This window comes from Oncorhynchus mykiss, chromosome 4, assembly GCF_057628025.1.
Source record: "Oncorhynchus mykiss isolate SJ-2025 chromosome 4, ASM5762802v1, whole genome shotgun sequence".
Lineage (NCBI taxonomy): Eukaryota > Metazoa > Chordata > Actinopteri > Salmoniformes > Salmonidae > Oncorhynchus > Oncorhynchus mykiss.
This window is the reverse complement of record NC_143025.1, coordinates 42,129,370-42,157,148: the sequence shown is the minus strand read 5'-3', so window position 1 is coordinate 42,157,148 and position 27,779 is coordinate 42,129,370. Positions and strand designations below refer to the sequence as shown.

General features: G+C 42.7%; 1 protein-coding gene across 1 annotated transcript in view; it reads right to left on the bottom strand.

Moving 5' to 3' along the window:
- The window catches only part of pik3r3b (phosphoinositide-3-kinase, regulatory subunit 3b (gamma)), a 309,052-nt gene that overhangs the window by 167,091 nt on the left and 114,182 nt on the right, over positions 1 to 27,779 (bottom strand). The window contains exon 5 of the mRNA XM_021599716.3: positions 11,184 to 11,315. Coding sequence (XP_021455391.1) covers positions 11,184 to 11,315 — 132 coding nt within the window. The remainder of the gene's footprint in view (positions 1 to 11,183; positions 11,316 to 27,779) is intronic.

Genomic DNA, 27,779 nt, shown 5'->3' with positions numbered 1-27,779 from the left:
ATTGCACACAGGTGGACTTCATTTAACTAATTATGTGACTTCTGAAGGTAATTAGTTGCACCAGATCTTATTTAGGGGCTTCATAGCTAAGGGGGTGAATACATACATATAAACGCACAACTTTTCCATTTCTTTATTTTTTTTCATTTCACTAAACCAATTTGGACTATTTTGTGTATGTCCATTACATGAAATCCAAATAAAAATCAATTTAAATTACAGGTTGTAATGCAACAAAATAGGAAAAACGTCAAGGGGGATGAATACTTTTGCAAGGCACTGTTTATACATATATACAGTATTATAGGCTACAGTAACCTAGTAAATAACATGTCCAGTGGCACACTGACTGACCAGTTGATGATGAAGCCATAGGCTATTGAAACGACAAGTAGCCTATCTCAAGAAATATAATCCATAGATGGCAGTTCCCATTCAAGTTAGGCCTGGCAGGCATTGCTAGTGCACCCAACAGTCAAATTGACAGGGTAAGAGGTTTCAAATCGTTTTATGGATTATATGTTTATGGCCACAATGCAACAAGCTGTATATTTGGCACACATGGTGTTTAAACTGCAGCCTTCTTGAGAGCGGGCTCCTGAGTCCTCCTGTGGTTGGCGGCTGCAAAAAAATTAAATACTTCATATATACTTCATATATAATATACACTGTATATATAATATATACTGTATATATTTGTTTTATTACGGGCCTGGGCCCAGGGGCTTCAGCCCTGGTAAACCCCTGCCTTAATCCGGCCCTGTGTGCTGATGATTATAATGTTTGTAATACTAACATATACATTCCACTATGCCCAGCGAAGATAATTACATTGTGCTTACTGAATTAAATTAAAGCAATCTAGCCATTCAGACCAGACTTACTGATTGAACCTCTGTATTAACTACATAATAGGTACTAAAATCTAATGCAGCTAGCTATCTTCATTCACACATAATCTACATGAAGGTAGCAGAATGTGATCCATATTGACCTATTAGAGTGGTGCATTTGGAGCTCGCAGGGTATTCAGTGTTAAAACCCATGTTTGTGATTGATCCCAATAACTCAAAGTGCTCTGGACTTAACCCACAACCAGCAGTATGACCTCAGTAAATCTGTCTGTCCTGACTGACATTGTAAATTTTAGCTGAGAGTGGATGAGTGTTTGAATTGAGCCTTAGTGGTGTGTGTGTGTGTGTGTGTGTGTGTGTGTGTGTGTGTGTGTGTGTGTGTGTGTGTGTGTGTTTGTGTGTGTGTGTGTGTGTGTGTGTGCCTGTATTTTAGCTGCAGACAGAGCAGAATGCAGCACCATAAGTGTTCAGTATAGAGCACCTCATGTCTAGTGATAAGGACTACTCTCCTGTTAGCTGAACTTGTTGCCTGGCTGAGGCTGGCCTTTCTCTTAATGAGTTCCACCCATGCCTGGGGCCATTAGCGCTGGTCTGGTTAAGGCTGGCCAAGGGTGCTTATTTGAGATAAGTGTCTTAGGTCAGGGGTCAAAAGTTAGCAGGGTCGTGCACATGCCTTTCATGGGGCAGGTGTTAAAAATGTAAAAAGGGTACCCAGACTTGGAAACAGGCGCACCAAAGGACAGAGTAGGAGTGGGGGGTGGCAAACTTGACAACGTCACTTTGGGTCAACTTTGGGGAAATGGCTTCAGAACAACAGCAAAAACTGTATACAAACAATATATAATTATACCACCACCCAAAAGGGCACTTGAAGAGTGGGAGGGCAAAGTGACAGGTGCTTGGGCACAGGTGACGGAGGAGGTGGTGGCAGGTCATATGTGTGGAGATGGAGGGTGTGTGTTTGTGTGTAGGTGTTTGTCGGGGGGCTGTGTGTCGGTCAGAGCTGTTAGATTATATATGGTCGGCCAATCCGCCTGATCTGGTAGAGGTCAGCTGTGTTGACCTTCTCTCGTCTCGCCTCCTCAGATCACAGACGCAGCCGATGACCGCTACCTACCCAAACCCCCTGCTCTCCCTCCCCCAAAATTAATCCACATCCCGTCTGGAGCTGTTATCGCCCTTCCCTGTCCCCTCGGTCCTCATTAATACGATCTGACCCTGGCTCAATAGAGGACAAAGCTGAGAACTTGGCCTGTCCATCTGACCCTGAGAACCTACTGGATACTGGGAATGGGCACAGAGGAAGGTGGGAGGACCTTTGCGTGCCACTGATTGGTCGAGTGGCTTTCCATCTGTCCCTTAGGACACTGGACACCGGGGCAGACCCGGGAGAATCGGAGGATGGAAGGAAAGAAGGAATGGACGGAAAGGAGGAAAGAGGGTAGACGTGGGTGCTATAGGGCTGTACACCATTCAAATAGCTTCCCATATGGACCTGACCTACTGGGCACAAAAACTGGGCAGCCCAGGGAGGAGGGAGAAAGGGAGGGTTAGAGCTGGGTGCTAGGCAGACCTGGGTTCAAATACTATTTAGTGTATTTCAATTATTTTCAAAAACATATGTAAATAAGTATTTAGGTTTTTTTTTTTTTTTTTGGGGGGGGGGGGGAAGTACAAGTAGTTGAATATTGGAATGTATTTGGAAATACACGGACTCAAATACACTTCCATGCACTGAACCCAGGTATTTGAAAATAATATTTAAAATAAGTATTTGAAAATACCTTCAAATAGGTTATTTATAGGAAATTATTTGAAAATACTCAAATACACAGAAAATAAGTATTTAAATAACAAATATTCAAATACACATGTATTTGAACCCAGGTCTGGTGCTAGAACAGCTGACCGGTCCAATAGCTTTCCTGGAAGTCTGTATATACATCAGCTACCTAACTATAGCTACCCACCTTTGTTCAGTCCAGATGGGCATGGTCTGGTGGGAAAGCTGGCCCTTTGCCCTGGGTTCTTAGAGAGGTCAATCTGAATCTGGATTATGCCAATAGAATGACTGACCACTTCTCTTGTCTGAGACAGACAGACACAAAGGGATGAGACTGAGACACTTGGCCGGAGTCTGCTGAAGTTATGGTTACACAGTCAGTCGCATGGTCGGTCAGACTGACCGTGATCCTCCCTGCCGGCTGGTCAGTTGGTCTACCTCGCAGAGAGAAGGGTTTATATAAATGGGTTTAGGAGGCTTTGCAGGTGTGACAGAATCCACAATAGGGGGATTTGGGATGGTAATTGAAGGGGATTAGGTGTAATGCAGATCAAGAAAATGAAGGAAAAAAAATCAGAGAAAGGAGCTGAGGGATGGAGGAAAGGGAGGGCAGGTAATGTAGGTTGGGGAATTGGTGACGATCGTCATATACAGTGGGGAGAACAAGTATTTGATACACTGCCGATTTTGCAGGTTTTCCTACTTACAAAGCATGTAGAGAGAGGTCTGTAATGTTTATCATAGGTACACTTCAACTGTGAGAGACGGAATCTAAAACAAAAATCCAGAAAATCACATTGTATAATTTTTAAGTAATTAATTTGCATTTTATTGCATGACATAAGTATTTGATCACCTACCAACCAGTAAGAATTCCGGCTCTCGCAGACCTGTTAGGTTTTCTGTAAGAAGCCCCCTTGTTCTCCACTCATTACCTGTATTAACTGCACCTGTTTGAACTCGTTACCTGTATAAAAGACACCTGTCCACACACTCAATCAAACAGACTCCAACCTCTCCACAATGGCTAAGACCAGAGAGCTGTGTAAGGACATCAGGGTTAAATTGTAGACCTGCACAAGGCTGGGATAGGCTACAGGACAATAGGCAAGCAGCTTGGTGAGAAGGCAACAACTGTTGGCGCAATTATTAGAAAATGGAAGAAGTTCAAGATGACGGTCAATCACCCTCGGTCTGGGGCTCCATGCAAGATCTCACCTCGTGGGGCATCAATGATCATGAGGAAGGTGAGGGATCAGCCCAGAACTACACGGCAGGACCTAGTCAATGACCTGAAGAGAGCTGGGACCACAGTCTCAAAGAAAACCATTAATAACACACTACGCCGTCATGGATTAAAATCCTGCAGCACACGCAAGGTCCCCCAGTTCAAGCCAGCGCATGTCCAGGCCCGTCTGAAGTTTGCCAATGACCATCTGGATGATCCAGAGGAGGAATGGGAGAAGGTCATGTGGTCTGAAGAGACAAAAATAGAGCTTTTTGGTCTAAACTCCACTCGCCGTCTTTGGAGGAAGAAGAAGGATGAGTACAACCCCAAGAACACCATCCCAACCCTGAAGCATGGAGGTGGAAACATAATTCTTTGGGGATGCTTTTCTGCAAAGGGGACAGGACGACTGCACCGTATTGAGGGGAGGATGGATGGGGCCATGTATTGTGAGATCTTGGCCAACAACCTCCTTCCCTCAGTAAGAACATTGAAGATGGGTCATTGCTCGGTCTTCCAGCATGACAACAACCCCAAACACACAGCCAGGGCAACTGAGGAGTGGCTCCATAAGAAGCATCTCAAGGTCCTGGAGTTGCCTAGCCAGTCTCCAGACCTGAACCCAATAGAACATCTTTGGAGGGAGCTGAAAGTCCGTTTCGCCCAGCGACAGCCCCGAAACCTGAAGGATCTGGAGAAGGTCTGTATGGAGGAGTGGGCCAAAATCCCTGCTGCAGTGTGTGCAAACCTGGTCAAGAACTACAGGAAACGTATGATCTCTATAATTGCAAACAAAGGTTTCTGTACCAAATATTAAGTTCTGCTTTTCTGATGTATCAAATACTTGTCATGCAATAAAATGCAAATTAATTACTTAAAAATCATACAATGTGATTTTCTGGATTTTTGTTTTAGATTCCGTCTCTCACAGTTGAAGTGTACCTATGATAAAAATTACAGACCTCTACATGCTTGTAAGTAGGAAAACCTGCAAAATCGGCAGTGTATCAAATACTTGTTCTCCCCACCGTGTATATATATATATATATATAGAGCGAGAACCCGGGAAGGACAGGCTGAGTTCTCTGCAGCATGACAGAAGCATCTAGATTAGCTAATGATTACTATACACAGCATAGGTTAACAAAGCCGACTGTACAGCCTGCATCTCAGAGACATTAGAACATTGACCAGAACCAGAAAGCCAATGGTTCGGACAAATAAATGGACCAGGTGTCATTAATACACTGAGTATACAAACCATTAAGAACACCTGACCCACACACCCACACCCACACACCCACACACAAGTCAGTGCACTGTATCATCTCATCACTAATGGCACTGACCGAATCTTCTACCAGTTTAAAGGTGTTGTAGGCTAAATGTCCAAGCCAAGTTTTGGTTCCAACATGTCAATGCTGTAGCCTACAGAAAATGGCATCTTGGTTGTTATAATGTTTGTTGTGACTTTACATTCATGAATCTGATGACTGTTATTTATCTAATCAACTAACTATGTTTAATTGTTACCCGATTCAATTAATAATGTAACAATTAACTCATTAGGAATCTGGGGCACCACGAGAGTGGCTGTTTAAAGAGTTACCATCTCCTGAATTAAACCCCAAAGGTCTTTACCTATCACATCCATAATAACAGTATTAATCATAACCTCGTATCTTATCATCATTCTGAACAGTCGTAACCTCCCGCATCTGCAAAAACCCCAGGCTTACTCATAATTCAGTACTACACAAATTGATTTAATTATTTATTTACTAACTAAATGGTAACACAGGATAAACATACACACTTAATACATTTAAACAGGTCCCCAGCGGACTGACACAATATGGTATTATAACAGTATTATAACATAATCTAGTAATTTCTCCACGATAGCTATCAACCCCCCCACCAGTTCCCTCTTCTCTCACCCACAGAGGGTCTGGTTGAAGTCATCCATTGCTGAGCTGACCTATTTGTATCCTCAGAGGACAGTCATGACAGTCCCCTCCTGGTGGGTTCAATCTTGGAAGGATTCTGCAAGTTGCAACCCACCACAAGCATGACCATAGGGTGTCCTGGTTTGTGGATAATCATGACAGTCCCCCTCTGGTGGTTTAACCTGGTAGGATTTCTGAAAGCTGCAGCCCCACCACAAGAATGGCCATGGGATGGCCTGGTTGTGGATCGTCGTTCTGGACTGTCGTCCTGTTGTCCAGGCTGGTGGATCTAGGCAGTAACTTAGACATACGTTAATAACGCACAACACTCACGAAATACGTAATTACATTTCTTCCCCAAATGAGCATTGTGGCGCTAACTTATGGTTGTATGGGGAACACAAACAAAAGATGTACAAAACATAGTGACCACACCTTAATCATCTAATTGGACTATATTATATATACATCCATGGTCTTGGCTAGATGATTCAATCATGGATTGTCAATACATTTTGTCTAATGGCATATCTACCTAGCGGCGTGTTGCTTAGCGCACTATCCTAAATGGATAACTACATGATAAGTCTACAGCAGTAAGGCACTAGCTTCGGACAGTCTACACTGCAGGAATGACCTATGAACCTCTGGGGAGAAACTGGTGATTAATGTAGCTGTAGAGTCAACGGGGCGTCAGGGTCTATTTTCAACTTTACCAAGACTGGTATTTTGCTCCAACCCTTAAGTGATCCTAGTATAAATCCTCATTAAAGGTTCCATTGTGCATGTGCATTTATGCTTGCACAAGCGTACATGCCAAGGGCAAGAAAACCAAGTATCCTGGTAGGCTACAACCTGTTCAGAATGAGTCTGACATCATCAGATAATTTCCATGTCAATGACCGTGTGTCAATAAGAATCGATGCCGACCTCAAGCTATATACCAAGGGGGCCTGTAGTGGTTTTACTACAAGTCCATGTGTCTTACACCATTGTAGTGGCGATACGTATGAAGGACTCTAGTTCATAGCTTTGTTATCCACGGAGGAGCTAACCTCACAATGGAAGTATGCACTGAATCAGTCGTATGTGGTGTGATCATGGTTCATGACTTCTAATAACTTTCCTCCTGAATGGAGGGTTCTATTTATTAGCGGCATGTGTGTTTAAAAAAAAAATCTAATTATTTTACCTTTATTTAACTAGGCAAGGCAATTCAGTTAAGAACAAATTATTTTGTTATTAACAAAATTAACATTAACATTATTTACAATGATGGCGTACCCCGACCAAACCCAGACGACGCTGATCCAATTGTGCGCCGCCCTATGGGACTCTCAATCACGGCTGGATGTGATTCAGCCTGGATTCAAACCAGGGACCGCTGCGCCACTCTGGAGCCCTTATGGATTGGGGGTAGAAGCTGTTCAGGAGCCTTTTGGTCAATGACTTGGCACTCCAGTACAGCTTGCCGTGCAGTAGCAGAGAGAACACTATGACTTGGGTGGCTGGAATCTTTGACAATTTTATGGGCCTTCCTCTGACACCGCCTGGTATAGAGGTCCTGGATAGCAGGGAGCTCGGCCCCAGTGATGTACTGGGGATGTACGCACTACCCTCTGTAGCACCTTACGGTCAGATGCCGAGCAGTTGCCATACCAGGCGTTGATGCAACTGGTCAGGATGCTCTCCTTTGTGCAGTTATAGAACTTTTTGAGGCTCTGGGGACCCATGCCAAATCTTTTCAGTCTCCTGAGGGGGAAAAGGTGTTGTCGTGCCCTCTTCACGACTGTCTTGGTGTGTCTGGACCATGATAATTTGTTGATGATGTGGACACCATGTGGCTTGAATCTCTCGACCCGCTCCACTCCACTCGACCCGCTCCCACCACTTTAATGGGGGCCTGTTCAGTCCTCCTTTTCCTATAGTCTATGATCAGCTCATTTGTCTTGCTCACATTGAGAGAGAGGTTGTTGTCCTGGCACCATACTGCCAGGTCTCATTGTTGTCGGTGGTCAGGCTGTTGTGTCGTCAGCAAACTTAATGATGGTGTTGGAGTTGTGCTTGGCCACACATTCATGAGTGAACAGGGACTACAGAAGGGGACTAAGAACACACCCCTGAGGGGCCCCAGTGTTGAGGATCAGCCAGGGAGAGGTTGAAAATGTCAGTGAAGACACTTGCTCCCTCACCTGCTTTGAGTACATGTCCTGGTAATCTGTCTGGCCCTGTGGCTTTGTGGATGTTGACCTGTTTAAAGGTCTACGGAGAGCGTGATCACACAGTCGTCCGGAACAGCTGGTGCTCTCACACATGCTTCATTGTTGCTTGCCTTGAAGCGAGTATAAAAGGCTTTTAGCTCGTCTGGTTGGCTCGTGTCACTGGGCAGCTCACGGTTTCTCTTTATAGTCCATAATAGTTTTCAAGCCCTGCCACATCCGACTTGCGTCAGAGCTGGTGTAGTAGGATTCAATCTTAGTCCTGTATTACTGTTTTGCTTGTTTGATGGTTCGTCTGAGGGCATAGTGGGATTTCTTATAAGTGTCCAGACTCCTTGAAAGTAGCAGCTCTAGCCTGTAGCTCGGTGCAGATGTTGCCTGTAATCCATAGCTTCTGGTTGGGAAATGTACGTACGGTCAATGTTGGGACGATGTTGTCGATGCACTAATTGATGAAGCCGGTGACTGAGGTGGTACACTCCTCAATGCCATTGGATGGAACATATTCCAGTCTGTGCTAGCAAAACAATCATGTAGTATAGCATCTGCGTCATCTGACCACATCCGTATTGAGTGAGTTACTGGCACTTCCTGCTTAATTTTTTTTGCTTGTAAGCAGGAATCAGGAGGACAGAATTATGGTCAGATTTGCCAAATGGAGGGCGAGGTAGATCATTGTATGCGTCTCTGTGTGTAGAGTAAAGGTGGTCTTGCACATGTGACATGTTGGTAGAAATGAGGTAAAACGGATTTAAGTTTGCCGGCATTAAAGTCCCCGGCCACTAGGAGCGCCGCTTCTGGATGAGCATTTTCATGTTTGCTTATGGCCTTATACTGCTTGTTGTGTGCGGTCTTAGTGCCAGCATCGGTTTGTGGTGGTAAATAAATGGCTACTAATAATATAGATGAGAACCCTCTTGATAGATAGTGTGGTCTTACAGCTTATCATTAGGTATTCTACCTCAGGAGAGCAATACCTCGAGACTTCTTTAATATTAGACATCGTGCACCAGCAGTTATTGACAAATAGACACACACCCCACCCCTCATCTTACCAGACGTAGCGGCTCTGTCCTGCCGAAACACGCTCAAGCCAGCCAGATCTATATTATCTGTGTTGTTGTTCAGCTAAGTCTCAGTGAAAAATAAGATATTACATTTTTTTATGTCCCGTTGTTAGGAATGTATTGATCATAGTTTGTCCAGTTTGTTTTCCAATGATTGCACGTTGACCAATCATACCGAGGGTAGTGGGATTTACCTAATCGTCTGCGAATTCTTACAAGGCACCCCACCCTCCTCCCCCTTTTTCTCTGTCTTTTCTTCACGCTGATGATGGGGATTTAAGCCTTGTCTCTACAAAGCAGTATATCCTTCATGTCGGTCTCATTAAAGAAGAAATCTTCGTCCAGTTTGAGGTGAGTATTCGCTGTTCTGATGTCTAAAAGCTATTTTCGGTCATAAGAGACGGTAGCAGCTACATTATATACCAAAGGAGTTACAAACAATGTGAAAAAACTAATAAAATAGCACAGTTGGTTCGGATCCTGTAAAATGGCAGCCCTCCCTTCCGGCGCCATATCCCTATTTATCAGCGTTAGCTCTCATGTTAATAATTTGACCGCACACCTTGCGGGTTGATACCATTCCCTTTTATGTTTTACTTTGTAAAAAGAAGCTGTTACAGGACTATTTTATTTACTGTAACGGAAATGAAAACATGCAATGCGTTACAGTAGGCCTTTAGAATAATGCAAAACATATCCTTGACTATCCAACTCGATGAGTAGGAAACAAATGATGCCAGTCAGCCCGCACAGCTGGCCCATCGAAACGACACCTAAATTATACCAAAACTAATTTCACACATAATAAGAGTATAGACGATATTAAATTGACACTCATCTGATGAGTGACAATATTAGGCCTATCAGTTGTCAAATTGTATATGAAGTGATGGGCGCATCTTGTAATTTACATTTAAAGATGCAAGGAAAGGATCATCACTTTATCAAATCCTCCTTCAGAGTCACTTGGAGGTAAAACATTTTATATATAGTATCAGACAGAGCATATTCTGCCGTTTCTATTACACTTACCTTTGTCAAATAACTTGCATAATTCAAAAGTTGCAGCTCTATTTCCAAATTGAACTTTTTCCAAGAATATCTGTGCTGTCCGTGCGGCAGCATTACTCTGGCTACTAAGCAAAAAAATTAGTAACATAATAAACTTCAAATTAAAATATACTATTTATTTATGCAATTCATCCTTTACAATTGTTCATGCTGTTGTTTAGGAATATAGCAGATAATTTCACCTGTGCACCTGGCTGGTTATATAATTTCTAATCTTTTTAGTTTCAACTTTGTCAAAAGAAGCTGTAACTGGACTTTATTAATTACTATAACTCTATTACTAATCGAATCTACAAATAAAGTTGATCAAATAGATTACACAAACGTTTTTATTGTAAGAGAAATGAAAATTGGCTATAGGCCTACATTCTTTCTAGGACTTTGTAGAACTACACAAAACATATCCTTTACTATTGTATATTTTCTTTTTATGTGTATATTTCCACTAATATTTCTTCATACAATTAATCCTTTATAATAGTTTATGCACTATTTATCAAGAATTGGTGCTTTATGTTTGCTGCAATTAGCGGGTTGGTATGCATCTGATGCATATGTTATGCTAAAAGGGACAGCCAGGCAACGTTCTCTAGCGGATACTTATAGGCAGAAAGACCAGACGGTTCTAGTGTTAAAGGGACACTTTTGGATTTTGACATTTATCTACTTCCCCAGAGTCAGATGAACTTGTGGATACCATTTGTTATGTCTCTAGCATCACGAAAATACCTCTAACCTCCTTCATACTGGACACAGAGACATACAAATAGTATCCACGAGTTCATCTAACTCTGGTGAAGTAGATGAAGGACCTCATTCCCAGAGTATCCCTTTAATCCTGGGTTAAAATGAACTTAACCTTCTTTCAAGTGACAGCAGAACTCTGTGATGGGCTAGCCGCAATAAGTCTGTGCAAACCGTATCTATGTCGTATCCATTGTCCTAGCTGATTATGGACTGTGATGTTTGATGTTAGTTAATCATTACCATTGTGAGTGTACTGTTACTGTACCTTGGGCAGTGTAGACCAGTTCACTGTAGACCACAGCTGGGATGATGGGGGAGGGCAGGTCCTGGAGGAAACCCCTCAGAGTATCAGACAACACTGCCACTTCATACTGGTCCACATCCACTGAGACTGGGTCTGGGAGGGAGGGAGGGAGGGAGGGAGGGAGGGAGGGAGGGAGGGAGGGAGGGAGGGAGGGAGGGAGGGAAAGAGACTTGTGTTAAGAATCACAAATTCTTCAATCCTATGTAATTTACAAGAGAACACAAAATAATGAGGTGTGACTGGCAGCTCATTTTTCAGCTGTACTAGTGGAGACAGACAGAAGTGTTGGTACAGCAGCAGCCTGACACTGGATGGTATTCTGAGCTGTAATGAAATGAGTCAAAGGAGTGTCAGGGCCATTTAGCTCTGGGAAACAGGCATATATCAGTTAGAAACAGAAAGAACCTACCAGATGTACTACATACAGAGAAAGAATGCCCTAAACCAGCGGGATGTAGACAAAACAGTCACAGAGATAATATTTGTGTGTGTCCTGGGTGATCAGGTTCATTGCATTAGGGGAGGACAAGCATTGATTTCTCTAAACCTAATTGTCAAATAAACTTTCCAATCATAACGGTCCACTAAACCAGAGGTAAATTTATATCACTGTGACCTCTTTCTGACCCCCTTCCAACACAATATGATAATTCAAGAACAGTTCTGTAGCTTGTGTGTGGGTGTGTTGTGGAGTCACTGATCCTGCCCCTCCATGTGGAAAAGTCATACAGAGGGCAATACATTATATTAATTTTCACTGTGTTCAGTGACATAGAGGACAGAAGGATGTATGTTTCATGGCACACACTAGTGACAGTCAACCTGTGGTTAACTGTTTTTCTATGCTGGGGTTGACTATGTTTGACTGACAGTACTAACTCTCTGTGAGGATGAGATAGGATGAGGACAGCCCTCTCATAGGATGAGGATAGGATGAGGAGTGAGGATTGGATGAAGACATTCCTCTCAAGGCAGTGTATCTCTGTGAGGATTAGGACAGCCCTCTCATGGCTGACAGTAGTGGCTCTACTGTGAGGATGAGGACAGGATGAAGACTGGGAGGCAGTTTAATCACAGCTAATGAACAGGCTCTGGGGACCTCAACCAGCATCATTACACCACTGCTGCCCAGTCAGACTACAGGGGATAGGGACCAAGAAATCCCCACATAATTTCCCTCTCACTCCCCATTATTATGAAAGCAATAGCTGGCGGTAGTTTGAAAGGGCTGGGTTTTGATTAATAAACAAGTTGTAGGTGTGACGAGGGCTTGGCCACTCACTGGCCAATCAAGGTGTTCAATTGCTTAATACTACATGCGTGTCTTATGTTCTGACGGTCTTTGCATTATCATCAACTTTAATTCGCCAGGGGGCACGGAATATTCTCATCCACTGTGGATTGATACTACAGCTTCTTAAATAGCATAGGCTACAGTAACGAGTGATAGCAACAGTAAACAAGTAGACCATTTAGAAACCTTTTATGGGTAGGCTCCTTGGCTAATGCATGGCAGGATAAGAAAGACACCAGACACATTGCTGTTGAACCAGATTGTGTTATAGTAGGGTAAAGGTAGCCTACTATAAGAGCTCATATAAAACCTGTAAATTACCAATCCTGGGATTGAAAATCGAAGAAGCACCGGCTTTAACAGGTAGATATTGCAAATTAGTGTGCGCTTGACAATTGTTCTGGATTAACGCCAGCTGAAAATACAGTCCTGAGGGCCTGGATCATTCTCTGCCTTTCGCATTCCCGGAATTTCTCTCTTCCTTTATATCTTGCTACCTCCCTTTGTTTTTGTCTCGTTCCTTCTCTCTCTCTCCCTCTCTCTTGGCTACCACTTACTCTCTGCTCTATTGGGCCTAGAGAATCCAAGTGAGAAGGCTATCTCTTCTCCACTCTCTTCCAATTCTCCCCTATCTCCCTCCTATCCCTTCTCTTCTTCACACCCCTCTCTCCGAATACCTGCCAGCTCTCAGAGTGGCGTCACAAACAGCTGTTTAATCCACTCCAGAAAGGATTAGCTTCCCACCACTTCAGCAGGGCCAGGGCAGGGGCACACCAGGCCAACTCCACCCAGATCATGTGTGACAGTCGTATAAAACTGACAAGGACTGACCCCCCCCGGCCCTGGATGGATGAGGTGAACTTCAGGCAGACAGAATTTTGGTCTTCCATTCAAGTTGTCTGTGTCTAACAGAGGGAGTTGGGAGGGGGTGTGGCTGTCTGGCTGTGTGTGTGCGTGCGAAAGAGAGGACAGATTAGTCTCTTTTCTAATCTTGGTTGGGGTGTGCGTGTCAGAATTTGGGGTCAATTCCATTGGCCTTTATAATGTTTTCATTATATATTTGACCTTGTTTAACTAGGCAAGTCAGTTAAGAAAAAAATCTTATTTGCAACGACGTCCTATGAACGGTGGGTTAACTGCCTTGTTCAGGGGCAGAACGACACATTTTACCTTGTCAGCTCAGGGATTCAGTCTAGCAACCTTTTGGTTACTGGCCCAACGCTCTAACCACTAGGCTACCTGCCACCCCAGGAATGTACAATGGGGTCCATAATTATTGTCATCCTTGATAAAGATGAGCAAAAAAAGACTGTATAAAATAAATAATAATTAATATATTTGTTAAACAACATCTATTTTTTTTGTATTATTATAAAATAATAACATTTAAAAAAAATGTTGATCATACAATATAACTCAATACTGGTATTATTTATTTTATACAGTCTGTTTTGTTCATCTTTATCAAGGGTGACAATAACTATGGCCGTTTTTCAATTCCGACTTCATTCCTAATCCAATCCCAGAGTTGAGTGGAATTGAAATGACATTGACCTCAGTGCCACTAGTGTGTATTATCATCATCATCATCATCACTATCCATCTCCCACACACAAACAGACAGACTTCTACCTTAAAACCCCCGATACATTATGTAGAAGACAGATAAACTAGGTGTGTTGTATATGTTTGACTGGCTTAGCATTTAACAACAAACATTTCAACAAGGACCACTCCCTCGCTGTACACACACCCACACGAAGGCACACATACACACGAAGACCCCCCCCCCCCCCCCCCTCACTCAGTCAGTCAGTCAGTCAGGCAGTCAGTCAGTCACTCACTCACTCACTCACTCACTCACTCACTCACTCACTCACTCACTCACTCACTCACTCACACGCCCCCAAACACACAACACAACACACACAGCTATGATCAACTATTACTATACATCTCTGATTATTGGTCCAGCTGTCCATCTGATCTATTGACATTTTTGGGGTTATTTTTCTAAGCATCGTCCCAAAGGAGGTTTGCTTGCCTCTGAACAAACAAATCCATACCAAGTAGGTATTTCTCCAGGCCTCATATCGATGCTCAGCTTTCAGCCTCCCCATCGCTAACACACTCTTTTAGCTCATCAATCAGGCTTGACTCTCCTCCTCACACACACACACTGTACACAGGCGCCATGACGATTGAATCAAGTGTCAAATCCTGCCACCAGCCCAATATGGGTCTGCCCTCTACTATTGATCCACCTTAAGTTCACAGTGATAGTGACTCCAGTCACCCAAGTCATAGACTGTTCTCTCTGCTACCGCACGGCAAGCAGGACCAGAGCGCCAAGTCTAGGACCAAAAGGCTCCTTAACAGCATCTACTGCCAAGCCATAAAACTGCTGAACAATTAATCAAAGGCCACCCAGACTATTTGCATTGACACCCCCCTACAGGTACAAATTACCTACATGTACAAATTACATCGACTAACCTGTACCCCTGCACATTGACTCGGTACCGGTACCCCCTGTGTATTGTCTCATCATTGTTATTTTATTGTGGTACTTTTTAACATTGTGTTACTTTTTCAAGTTTATTTTCTTAAAACTGCATTGTTGTTTAAGGGCTTGTAGGTGAGCATTTCACGGTACCTGTTGTATTCGGCGCAAGTGACAAATAAAACATTGATTTGATTTGATATGCACTGTTATACAGGGCCATTCTTAAAACAAAGCATTGACGATAACCTAGCTAGTCACCAGCTCCTGATAACATTGGGTTGGGGGAAGGTGGTGGGTGTGTGTCCATATGTGTATATATGTATACAGTGGGGCAAAAAAGTATTTAGTCAGCCACCAATTGTGCAAGTTCTCCCAATTAAAAAGATGAGGGAGGCCTGTAATTTTCATCATAGGTACACTTCAACTATGACAGACAAAATGGGGGGAAAAATACAGAAAATCACATTGTAGGATTTTTAATGAATTTATTTGCAGATTATGGTGGAAAATAAGTATTTGGTCACCAACAAACAAGCAAGATTTCTGGCTCTCACAGACCTGTAACTTCTTCTTTAAGAGGCTCCTCTGTCCTCCACTTGTTACCTGTATTAATCGCACCTGTTTGAACTTGTTATCAGTATAAAAGACACCTGTCCACAACCTCAAACAGTCACACTCCAAACTCCACAATGGCCAAGACCAAAGAGCTGTCAAAGGACACCAGAAACTAAATTGCTGGCTGGGAAGACTGAATCTGCAATAGGTAAGCAGCTTGGTTTGAAGAAATCAACTGTGGGAGCAATTATTAGGAAATGAAAGAGATACAAGACCACTGATAATCTCCCTCGATCTGGGGCTCCACGCAAGATCTCACCCCGTGGGATCAAAATGATCACAAGAACGGTGAGCAAAAATCCCAGAACCACACGGGGGGACCTAGTGAATGACCTGCAGAGAGCTGGGACCAAAGTAGCAAAGCCTACCATCACTAACACACTACGCCGCCAGGGACTCAAATCCTGCAGTGCCAGACGTGTCCCCCTGCTTAAGCCAGTACATGTCCAGGCCAGTCTGAAGTTTGCTAGAGAGCATTTGGATGATCGAGAAGAAGATTGGGAGAATGTCATATGGTCAGATGAAACCAAAATATAACTTTTTGGTAAAAACTCAACTCGTCGTGTTTGGAGGACAAAGAATGCTGAGTTGCATCCAAAGAACACCATACCTACTGTGAAGCATGGTCGTGGAAACATCATGCTTTGGGGCTGTTTTTCTGCAAAGGGACCAGGAAGACTGATCCGTGTAAAGGAAAGAATGAATGGGGCCATGCATCGTGAGATTTTGAGTGAAAACCTCCTTCCATCAGCAAGGGCATTGAAGATGAAACGTGGCTGGGTCTTTCAGCATGACAATGATCCCAAACACACCGCCCGGGCAACGAAGGAGTGGGTTTGTAAGAAGCATTTCAAGGTCCTGGAGTGGCCTAGCCGGTCTCCAGATCTCAACCCCATAGAAAATCTTTGGAGGGAGTTGAAAGTCCGTGTTGCCCAGCAACAGCCCCAAAACATCACTGCTCTAGAGGAGATCTGCATGGAGGAATGGGCCAAAATACCAGCAACAGTGTGTGAAAACCTTGTGAAGACTTACAGAAAACATTTGACCTCTGTCATTGCCAACAAAGGGTATATAACAAAGTATTGAGATAAACTTTTGTTATTGACCAAATACTTATTTTCCACCATCATTTGCAAATAAATTCATTAAAAATCCTACAATGTGATTTTCTGGATTTCTTTTTCTCATTTTGTCAGTCATAGTTGAAGTGTACATATGATGAAAATTACAGGCCTCTCTCATCTTTTTAAGTGGGAGAACTTGCACAATTGGTGCCTGACTAAATACTTTTTTGCCCCACTGTATGTGTTTGTGTGAATTTCTGTGTCTACTACGTGCAAGTGATGATCAGTCGAGCCTAGGGAGGGAAAGGTTACACGGGTGAGAGTGCGAGAGGTTTTTCATGTAGGGTCACATGATAGTATAGGTATAGGTCCTCTTGAAACAGGTTCTCACAGTCTCACTGTGGAATTAGATGCTCATCCACGTTCTCCACAACTTCACATTTCAAAGTTAAGGGTTAAGTTCAGGCACTCATTTTGAATGGTTAAGTTAATGGTTAATGTTTAGGTTGGGTTAAAACCAAAAAATATATATAACATGTGTCCACAACTGGGATCAAACTACGCAACCTTCTGATCCTGAGTCATGGGATTACACCCATCCCCGTCCACAACGCCCTAGCTAAACCCAAGACTAGTACAGCCCTCACTGTTGCCTCAGGACATGGATAGACGTCCAATTTAGACGTCAATCTTGAATGATCTCCCTACCTTGCGAAAGGATTAGCTGTTTGATCTCCAGTGAAGCCTATGTAACCCTTGGTGACCTGAGAGACTCAGACTGCTGTAAAGGTTAAGGTGGTTGGATTGTGTTCTCTTTAAATGAGACTGACCGAACAGGATCCAAAGCCTTCACCCTGACCCACAAACGTAAAGGTCGCAGGCAGCCAGCTGTGCGATGGGCTATCCAGCTGGTCATTTCATGCGGTTTAACCTTTTCACAGGTGAGTTCCAAATATCTCTAACGGTCGCCCCAGTGTGAGTTGTTTATGCACGTGATGTCAGAATGCACTCACTGTTCCAAAATGGGATTATTATGCAGCAGGACAGTTAACACGCACTGCCTGCTAACTATCTATAGGCTATGCTTCAACTTGTCAATTTCAAATTATTTTCTAATTTTCAAACTGTATTTTATAAAAACAGTTTGAATTGAGGTGTGTTCCGCCTCCTCATTAATTTACATTAATCGTTGCTGACAATTTATGGTTGAGGCTTTACTGAGCTGGATCTCTTCTAGGAGAGCCCACTGCACTTCACTCTTGCAGTGAAGCCGCTCAACAACTACATCACATTAGTCATCTAACAGACTCCCATCCAGAGCGACACACAGAAGCAAACAGGGTCAAGAACCTGTTCAAGGGCACGTCGACAGATCTCCCACAAGGTCAAAAATGGGGACGTAAACCAGCAATCCATCAGCCACCGGCCCATGCTCCCAACCGCCAGGCCACCAGCCCTCCAAGATCCCCCCCCTCCCCCCCCAACAGTTCCCCAAGAGCTGCCCCTCAACCATCCGGGACTCCCCCCGCACAGTCCCCCCCATCCGAGAAAATAAGATACAAATAAAATAAAAAAAAATATTATATTCACCACCCTCAATACCCTCCCCCCCAATTACCAGGGAAATCAAAAAAAGAGAAAAAAAAGAGAAAGACAAAGGAAAAAAAAAAAAAAGGAAAAAAAAAAAAGGCCAACAAAAATCATAACAGCAAGACCAACTGAATATGTTTTAGTGCATGTATGGTACTATTTACATGTGTGTGTGTGTGTCCGTGTATGTGCACCTGTGTGCATTTGAATGAGTGTGTGTGTATATGCACGTGTACAAACACCTGCACGGCATCAGTCTCAGGCAAACCAGCATTAGCTGTAAAAACATTGCCCCTCAGTGTCATTCAAACATAATTTTCATAATGTTTTATTTTGACTAGATTTTTTATACTTTTATCTTTGACTATCATTCTATCCCCTGCCCAGCAACTCCACTCCCACTTGTCTTCAATTCCACACCCCAACCCTCAGCTTCCTTCAGCCCATCCCACCTATCTCTGCTGGCCACCCTCTTCGGATTTTTACGCACCATATATCTTTCAACTATGCTGTGATGTTTAACATACAATTTCAATCTATGTTATCGAATAGAATCAACAGATTGTGAGTTGATAAATAGATAAATACGTACTTTTATAAGAGTATTAGCAGAATAGTAATTGACTGAGCCGGTATCTCCAGATCTCCCAACAGTACTATTTTTAGGGACAATTTTAGATCAATGTTATGCATCTTCAGCCATTCCTGAACCTGAGACGAGAAACAGGCTACCTGAGGGCAATACCAAAATAAATGGTCAAATGATTCTGTATCCTCACAACAAAATCTGCAGAGTTTCGATGATTGTATGCCCCAAATATTCAACATTTTGTTGGTGGCAAGAGTTCTATATAATAACTTTTGCTGAAAAGTATAAAGTCTTGAATCTTGAGTCGTTTTATATATCAACTCATGGAATCGGTCCATCAAAAATCTCTTCCCAACTATTTTGCAATCTGTATGGCACAGCTGTCAAGATCCTGGTCCTCAAATGAAACTGGTATACTTTCCTATTTATGCTATTTTTATTCCACCGCCAGTTTTTTATATTGGGCAGACAGACCAGTTCCCTACCTCCTTCCGCTGCCACCTGCCTCCTACTGCTGTAATCAAATTGGTTGTACTCTTGGATTGAGCAGACCTTCCTGTACATTTCTGATAACTCCATGAAAGACATAACTCTACCATTCCAATTTACAATATCATTTAAGAACAAAATATCATTTTCAAACATCTTTCCCATAAATACAGGAATTTTATCAACCAGCACATTTGAGATCAGCCATAATATCTGTTGCAATATATCTTCTATCTTTTCAGGGGGATGAATTTAAGTTGTAGCCAACTCTGCAATCCCTTTTTGAAGAATATAGATACTTAGAAAAAAGTATAATTTTAAATTAATCGAAAATGAGACATGGCAATCTGCACAAAGGCAAAAAGGCCATTTTGAGCTTTTCTTAGTAATCTACTTGAGAAACATTTAGGGATCAAGTACAACTTTTGAATAATTGAAGCTTTTAGAGAGAGGTTTAGTGCTTTAATATTTAATAATCTAAACCCACCCAATTCATATTCATTATATACCTGTAGATAGGCATGGTTTATGTTGTCTGATTTAATGGCCAAGATAAAGGGAAATATTTTTGCTAATATGATTTAAAAAAGTATAATCAGGAGTAGGGAGCGCCATAAGTAAGTGAGTAAACTGAGATATGACTAAGGAGTTATTCAGGGCAATTTTCTCCATAAATAGACAGGTATTTAACTCTCCATGGTTGCAGGATCTTGTCATTTATATCTTTTGTGATATGAATACCAAGTATGTCTACTTCACCGTCAGCCTATTTTATAGGTAAACTGCAGGGTAATGTAAAAGTTGTATTTTTTTTAGGATCCAATATGTAATATTGTACACTTATCATAATTACGTTTTTAGTCCAGAGAGTACAGAAAAGTAATATAGATCTTCACTGAGACATTGCTTGGATCTATCTTGTGGACTTAATATAAAACTTGAGTCATCGGCATACATGAACACCTTTGTTTTTAAGCCTTGGATTTCTAGTCCTCTATTGTTTGCTTCTGGATCTGATTTTAATAGCTAGCATTTCGATGGCCAATACGAATATATATGGTGACTGTGGACACCCTTGTTTAACTCCTCTTGACAATTCAAATCTCTCTGAGAAGTAGCCGCTATTTACTCTTTTACACCTGGGGTTGCTATACATTAATTTTACCCATTTTATAAGAGCATCACCGAAATTGAAAAAGATCCAGGCATTTATAAATAAAATCCAGTCTTACTTTATCAAATTACTTTTCAAAATCCACTATAAATACCAGGACTGGCTTCTTAGATGTTTCATAATTTCTAATAGTTGTCATATATTATCTCCAATGTATCGTCCATTTAAAAACCTGCCTGATCAGGATGAACAATCTCTGGTAAAAACCTTTTTAATTCTGAATGCATTTCGCTAGTATTTTTGCATCACAACATGGAAGTGTAAGAGACCTCCAAGTTTTTTAGACAGACTGGATCTTTATATTTGCCATACGGGTCTTGTTTTAATAAGAGTGAAATCAGACCTTCCTGCTGAGTACCTGACAGACTACCATTTCTATAGGAGTAGATAAAACAATCTAACAATGGAGCTTTGAATATATCAAAAAAGCTTGACCGATACAGTTGAAGTCACTTCTTATGTTGGAGCCATTAAAACTCATTTTCAAACACTCCACAAATTTCTTTTTAACAAACTATAGTTTTGGCAAGTCGGTTAGGACATCTACTTTGATGCCTCTTTGCTTGACATTATGGGAAAATCAAAAGGAATCAGCAAAGACCTCAGAAAAAAACCTCCACAAGTCTTGTTCATCCTTGGGAGCTATTTCCAAACGCCTGAAGGTACCACGTTCATCTGTACAAAAAAATTGTATGCAAGTATAAACACCATGGGACCACACAGCCAACATACTGCTCAGGAAGGAGACCCGTTCTGTCTCCAAGAGATTAATATACTTTGGTGTATTTTTCTCCATATTCCATCCAATTTGCTTCATTTTTGTAATAGATTACATTAGATTGTTCTTGAATAAGTTCCTCCAGTTCTTTTTGTTTTACCTGTACTATTAGTTAATGTTTTTCCCTTGTTAGTCTTGACTCTTTAGCCAGAAACAGATTTTTTTTATTATTGATGAATATTAAATTGAATGACCTCTGAAGGTACATTTAAAGGTATTCCAAACAATAACGGGATTTGCTGAACCTATATTATACTGGAATAAATCTGTTATAAATTATTTTGTCATAGTTAAAAATAAATTGTCATCCAGTAAACTTTGGTTAAGAGCTATGTGAAGGCCAATTAGATGATGATCCGATGGCATCCTGTCTCCTATTAAAACTTTTCAAGTGTTGCATGGATTCCAGCAAGAGCATCGTCCGTTTCTGGAGATTAATCAGTTGTTTTTTGTTGTCAACAACCGTGCTTTCGCTGTTTTGTTTGTAATTAACAGGCTGCTCTGTGAACGCCGTACACATTAAACATCTCCCTACATCTCCCTTTACTCAATTACAGATGTTTTTATGCATAAAAACTTTTGTCAGTAATGTGGCATCTGCAAAGGACATGAACTGAACATAGCTAGTTGAAATTAGCTAGTCAATCAAGCAACCGCAGCTTCCGGTTTCACGCTTGTTGGAGCGAGTGGTTTTGTATTGTAGTAACGTGGTGCATGCCTGTATTTCCTTAACCTCTAGCGTCGAGCAATCCCCTATCCGGGAGCGTAATCATAGCCTCAAGCTCATTACCATAACGCAACGTTTCCTATTCATGAAAATCGCAAATGAAATTAAATAAATACTGAAACACAAGCTTAGCCTTTTGTTAACAACACTGTCATCTCAGATTTTCAAAATATGCTTTAACCAAAGCTACACAAGCATTTGTGTAAGAGTATTGATAGCCTAGCATAGCATTAAGCCTAGCATTCAGCAGGCAACATTTTCACAAAAACAAGAAAAGCATTCAAATAAAATAATTTACCTTTGAAGAACTTCGGATGTTTTCAATGACGAGACTCTCAGTTAGATAGCAAATGTTCATTTTTTCCAAAAAGATTATTTGTGTAAGAGAAATAGCTCCGTTTTGTTCATCACGTTTGGCTAAGAAAAAAACCCGAAAATGCAGTCACTTACAACGCCAAACTTTTTTCCAAATTAGCTCCATAATATTGACAGAAACATGGCAAACGTTGTTTAGAATCAATCCTCAAGGTGTTTTTCACAATTCTATTCGATGAAAAATCATTCCTGGCAGTCGGTTTCGCATCAGAGGCAAACGGAAAAATACTGCAGCTGGAGATTACGCAATAATTGCGACGGAGGACACCAAGCGACCACCTGGTAAATGTAGTCTCTTATGGTCAATCTTCCAATGATATGCCTACAAATACGTCACAATGCTGCAGACACCTTGGGGAAAACGTGGAAAAGGTAAGCTGACTCCTAGCTCCTCCACAGCCATATAAGGAGTCCTTGCCATGAGGAGGTTTCAAAAAATGCGGCACTTCCTGATTGTATTTTTATCTGGGTTTTTTCTGTAACATCAGTTCTGTGGCACTCACAGACAATATCTTTGCAGTTTTGGAAACGTCAGAGTGTTTTCTTTTCAAAGCTGTCAATTATATGCATAGTCAAGCATTTTTTCGTGACAAAATATCTTGTTTAAAACGGGAACGTTTTTCATCCCAAAAATTAAAAGAGCACCCTCTATATCGAAAAAGTTAAACCTTTCACCTTAGCAATACATGTCATTGGTCAGTAGGTGTAGTGTGTTGGACGCAGTCACTCATATATAGAGGTCTATAGAGCCTGTCTGCAGTCCTGATTTCTGTAACCGTTAGCTTACCTGTGTAATATTAACATAAGCTCAGGAACATTTGTTTTGCAAACATGTTTCTGTTTTATCAATTGCTGTGCTGATCAATGGGCAGTTTATTATTTCTGTCAAATTAACATGTAGCTTAAAATGACGTGTGTATTTGTATTTCTTTCTGCAATAAATATGGTGATGCTACAATAATACACATTTACAATAGGCCTATATCTAAAAAAACATACAACCTAATGACGTACATTATTTTAATAGCAGGACAATGTCCATTATTCCTCTCAAGAGTATGAATTAGGCTGCTGCCCATGGTCACCTCCAGCAGGCCGCACTGCGCCAAAAGTCCAGCGCGGACCGTCACCACAGTCAGGCCCCGGTGTTCGCACCGGCTCTCGACCCGAAACCTGCCCCTCCGCCTGCCCTGCTGGAAGCTGGGCCCGCGGTTTGTGGGGCCATTCAAAGTCCTGAGGAGAGTGAACGAGGTGTGTTATAGGTTACAGCTTCCCCCCGATTACAATATTAACCCCTCGTTCCATGTGTCTCTCCTCAGGCCGGTGGAGGCTGGTCTGCTCCAGGAGTCTGAGGTGCGGGAGGTTCCTCCGCCCCCTTTGGACATTGAGGGGGCCCCCGGCGTACTCCGTTCGTTCCATCTTGGATTCGAGGCGTTGGGCGGTGGGCTTTTAGTACCTCATGGAGTGGGAGGGGTACGGTCCGGAGGAGAGGTGCTGGGTGCTTGGGGGGGGGGGGTTACTGTCACGACTTCCACCGAAGTCGGCTCCTCTCCTTGTTCGGGCGGCGTTCAGCGGTCGACGTCACCGGCTTTCTAGCCATCGCCTCTCCATTTTTCATTTATCCATTTGTATTGTCTTGTTTTATACACCTGGTTTACAATTCCCAATCACACTGCATTTATTTATTCCTCTGTTCTCCCTCATGTCTTTGTGTGATATTGTTTGTGTGTTACGTGTTTTGTAGCGTGACAGGCAGGCGTCCATTATTTTCCGTGTTATTTTCACAAAGCTTTTTTGAATTGTTTTGTTTTGTGACTGTTTTTGTGCTCTTTACACTTTGCCTTGTTGGCTGGAGGTTTTTGACGCTGCTGCGTCCGTCTGTTATCTTTCTCCTGACAAAATAAAGTGTGTGCCTGTTCACAATTCCCTGCTCCCCTGCACCTGACTTCACCACAAGTACGCACACGCCTGACACTTAAGTACATTATTGACTGTCACAGCAGGTGGCTCAGATAGCACGGCATGAAGTGGCACTAACTGATTGGTGTAGAGGGCCTGTGATACTTCTATCCCTGACATCCTAGTCATCCACCTTGGTGGAAACGACATGGGATACACAAAGGGGATGGAACTGGTGTGGCAGATGAGCAGATTTAGAGGTGGTCATCCAAATGTTTACCGGGACAACAGTGGTTTTCTCTGATATAACACAGCGGAGGAGCTGGATGTTCCAGTGTGGACCAGAAGATAAACAAGTGAACACATTTCAGGGAAGACAATCCGCAACCCTGCCATTACGCAATTATCCCTGGTATGTACCGTAGGGATGGAATGCATCTGATTGATGACATATCAATGACATGTTCCTTGAAAGTTGAGAGTTGGTATCTCAAGTCTACCCCGTTCTCTCCTCCGTAATACCAAGATGGAGAAGTGTGCAATTGCGCAAGATGGAGAAGTGTGCATATCTGCATCTGCAGGAACCCCTAATACTAGTCTGTTGTTTTAGATTTTGGTCTCTGAGTTTCTGATACTGATGACACATATTTTTTTTGTAAGGATTCAAGTGTGTCTTACTGTCTTTCTTGGACTTGAGTTGCTTCACAAGGTATAATAAAGTAAGCGTTCAACACAACTTTTTTCCCCACAACCCTGGTTCTGGTTTCCTGGTTCTAGTAACTGTCCCTAAGTTCCCGGCACTGTTGTCAGTGTCACTAACCGTACTGTATGTTGTATAAGCAGTACTCTGCTGTTGGCTGTAACACAGGACACTTCCAGTAAATTCGACGCCCTCTCAGAGAGGAAAATATCGGTGAAGACGACAAGTCTCATTCCTGCATGTCAGTGTGTGTGTGGGTGTGTGTGACTGCCTGTGTGCGTGAATGTGAATTCATTCACTTCTCTGTCTACCCATCTGTCCTTGACATGCTGTTCAAGTATACAGGTATGCGTAGACACTAGGCCAGTGGCGAGGAAGGAAGTGCTGAGGGTTAAACAGTGAGGTCTGAGGGTAAGGAGGACTGGAGCCAGGACAGGACAGGGCTAGAGCACCCAACACAGAAAACACACAGCGCTCCCAGAAAAATAAACAGTCAGAACAGCATCAAACATAGAACAGCACCACAATGCCAACTGGCAAAAGATAATGAAGGAGAGAGATGATGATAGAGGGAGAAAGAATAGGGAGGGAGAGGTAGAGATAGAGGGATAGAGATAGAGAGGGAGACATGTTGGGAAACCGAGGGGCAGATTGAGAAAGAATGATCCACGCTTAGTGTTTCTCTGCTCTGTCATAAGAGGCCTGACTCCAAGAACATTGGACTGCTGCTGCTCTGCTAAGAGGTGACATCATCACCAGAGAGAGGGAGAGACGGATGCTTTACCTCCTCTCACACCACTGAGTGGAAGATAGCAGGAGGTGAGAGGACAAGTGGAAGTGGAGGGGAGAGAAGGGAAAGGGTTAGGACAAAATGTCAGAGGTACAAACTGCAGCAGACTAATTGGAACATAGTGTATAAAGTGTTACTGGGAGGATAGGATTGTGGAAGAATTTAGAGTGGAAAAGGACAACCTGATACACAATTATGCCACCATTGAGGGTAATGGCCTACCCATACAATATCCACCCCAGTACAGTGCTACTCTGCGTACTGTATCATCAGGAAGCAACACATGAGACAGCTGAGCTCAGCACTAGAATGTGTGAGGACTGAGAGCCCAGCTTTCCAATATAATATAATAATGTATTAGGGCTGATAGGAGTTAATGACAGGAGAGAATGACTAGAAGAGCCTCTCACGTCTCCGTCCAGGCTGACTAAGGAATTATACTGCTGAACAAATGGGCAAACAAATCGACAATACCACTGAGAGAGAGGCATCGCATCATCCCCTTCCCGCGGGGGGCAGGCTTTAACAGCGTTCCTTCCCCAGAAGGAAAAAAAGAAGGAAGTCGTAGCTCGCTTGGTGACAAACCACCGCTCCCTTTCTGTTAATCACGCAGCTTTAGTTAAATGACTGCTATAAAACAAAAGGCGTACGTACAGTAGCTAGGTAATGTAGGTAGGTATATGGCTGTGGTCTGTGTACGAGCGTAGGCAGCAGAAGAGCAGCTAGGAGAGAAATCCCCGGCCGACTGTAAAACCAACGCTGGCCTCTGATAGGTTATCGACGAGTGCATACGGCACACGGTGACAACACCTGAAGCCAATAGGAGAAGAGGAAGGAGTGGTTTAATTTGTGTTTTCCTGATCTTAATGGGTCCTGTCACAGTAGGGAGGGGAAAAGGGAATGATGATGAATGAGTGAATGAAAAAAGAGTGGGTGAAGAGGCAGAGAAGGTGGGAAGAAAGGGGGTGAAGGTATGACGTGGGTGTGTGTAGGCTCTCCGTGTCTTCATTGGGCATAGAGGGTGTGACTCTGTTCCTAGGCATCGTCCAGGCAGGATGGAGATGCTCGAAGAGGAGATGTGGAGGTTTGGGAGATTTGGTAACAGATTCTAACGTAGAACACGCCCACAGTGTCAACTGGCAAGATATAATGAAAAAGAGAAAGAGAAAGATGGTGACAGAGAAAGAGAGGGAGAAAGACAGGGAGACATATTGACATCATCTGAATCCAATAGGAGAAGAGGAAAGAGTGGAGGGAGTGGTTTTTATGTGTGATTTCCTGATCTCAGCGCATCCTGTCTCAGAGGTAGGGAGGGGAAAAAGGGACAGTGATGAATTAATGAATAAAAAAAGAGTGGGTGAAGAGGCAGAGAAGGTGTGAAGAAAGGGGGTGAAGGTATGACATGGGTGTGTGTAGGCTCTCTGTATCTTCATCGGGCATAGAGGGTGTGACTCTGTTCCTAGGCATCATCCAGGCAGGATGGAGATGCCGAAGAGGAGATGAGGCGGTTCGGGTGATTTGGTAAAACTACAGATCCCAGTCCCAGGGTTTATTCATAAAAAATACAGGTGACTGGCTGTGTGTGAAACTATGAGTTGAACGTGTAACTATGTACGTGTGTGTGCGTGCTTGGTTGTGTCTGCTATTTCCAGGAGTAATAAGGAGAAATGTCTTAATCTGTTCTTGTCTAGTACTCTCTTTTTGCTAGCTAGGGCCATCTACTTTAAGTGCTGTCTGTCTTCCCAGAAGCCTACTTGGTGTGTGAACTTCTGAATGCTCATAACTTGCAGCTGATTGTTGAGATCAACCAGGATTAAGGGGCAGGGCAACTTGTGATTGTTGTTGTTTTGGTAATCAGTGGCTGTATTGAAGGGGGAGTGGTTTCTAATCTCCTATGCAATCAGCAATTAGTACCGGTAGGTATGCACTTCACCTCTATTAGGCAATTAGCGAGTTGTGTTAGTACG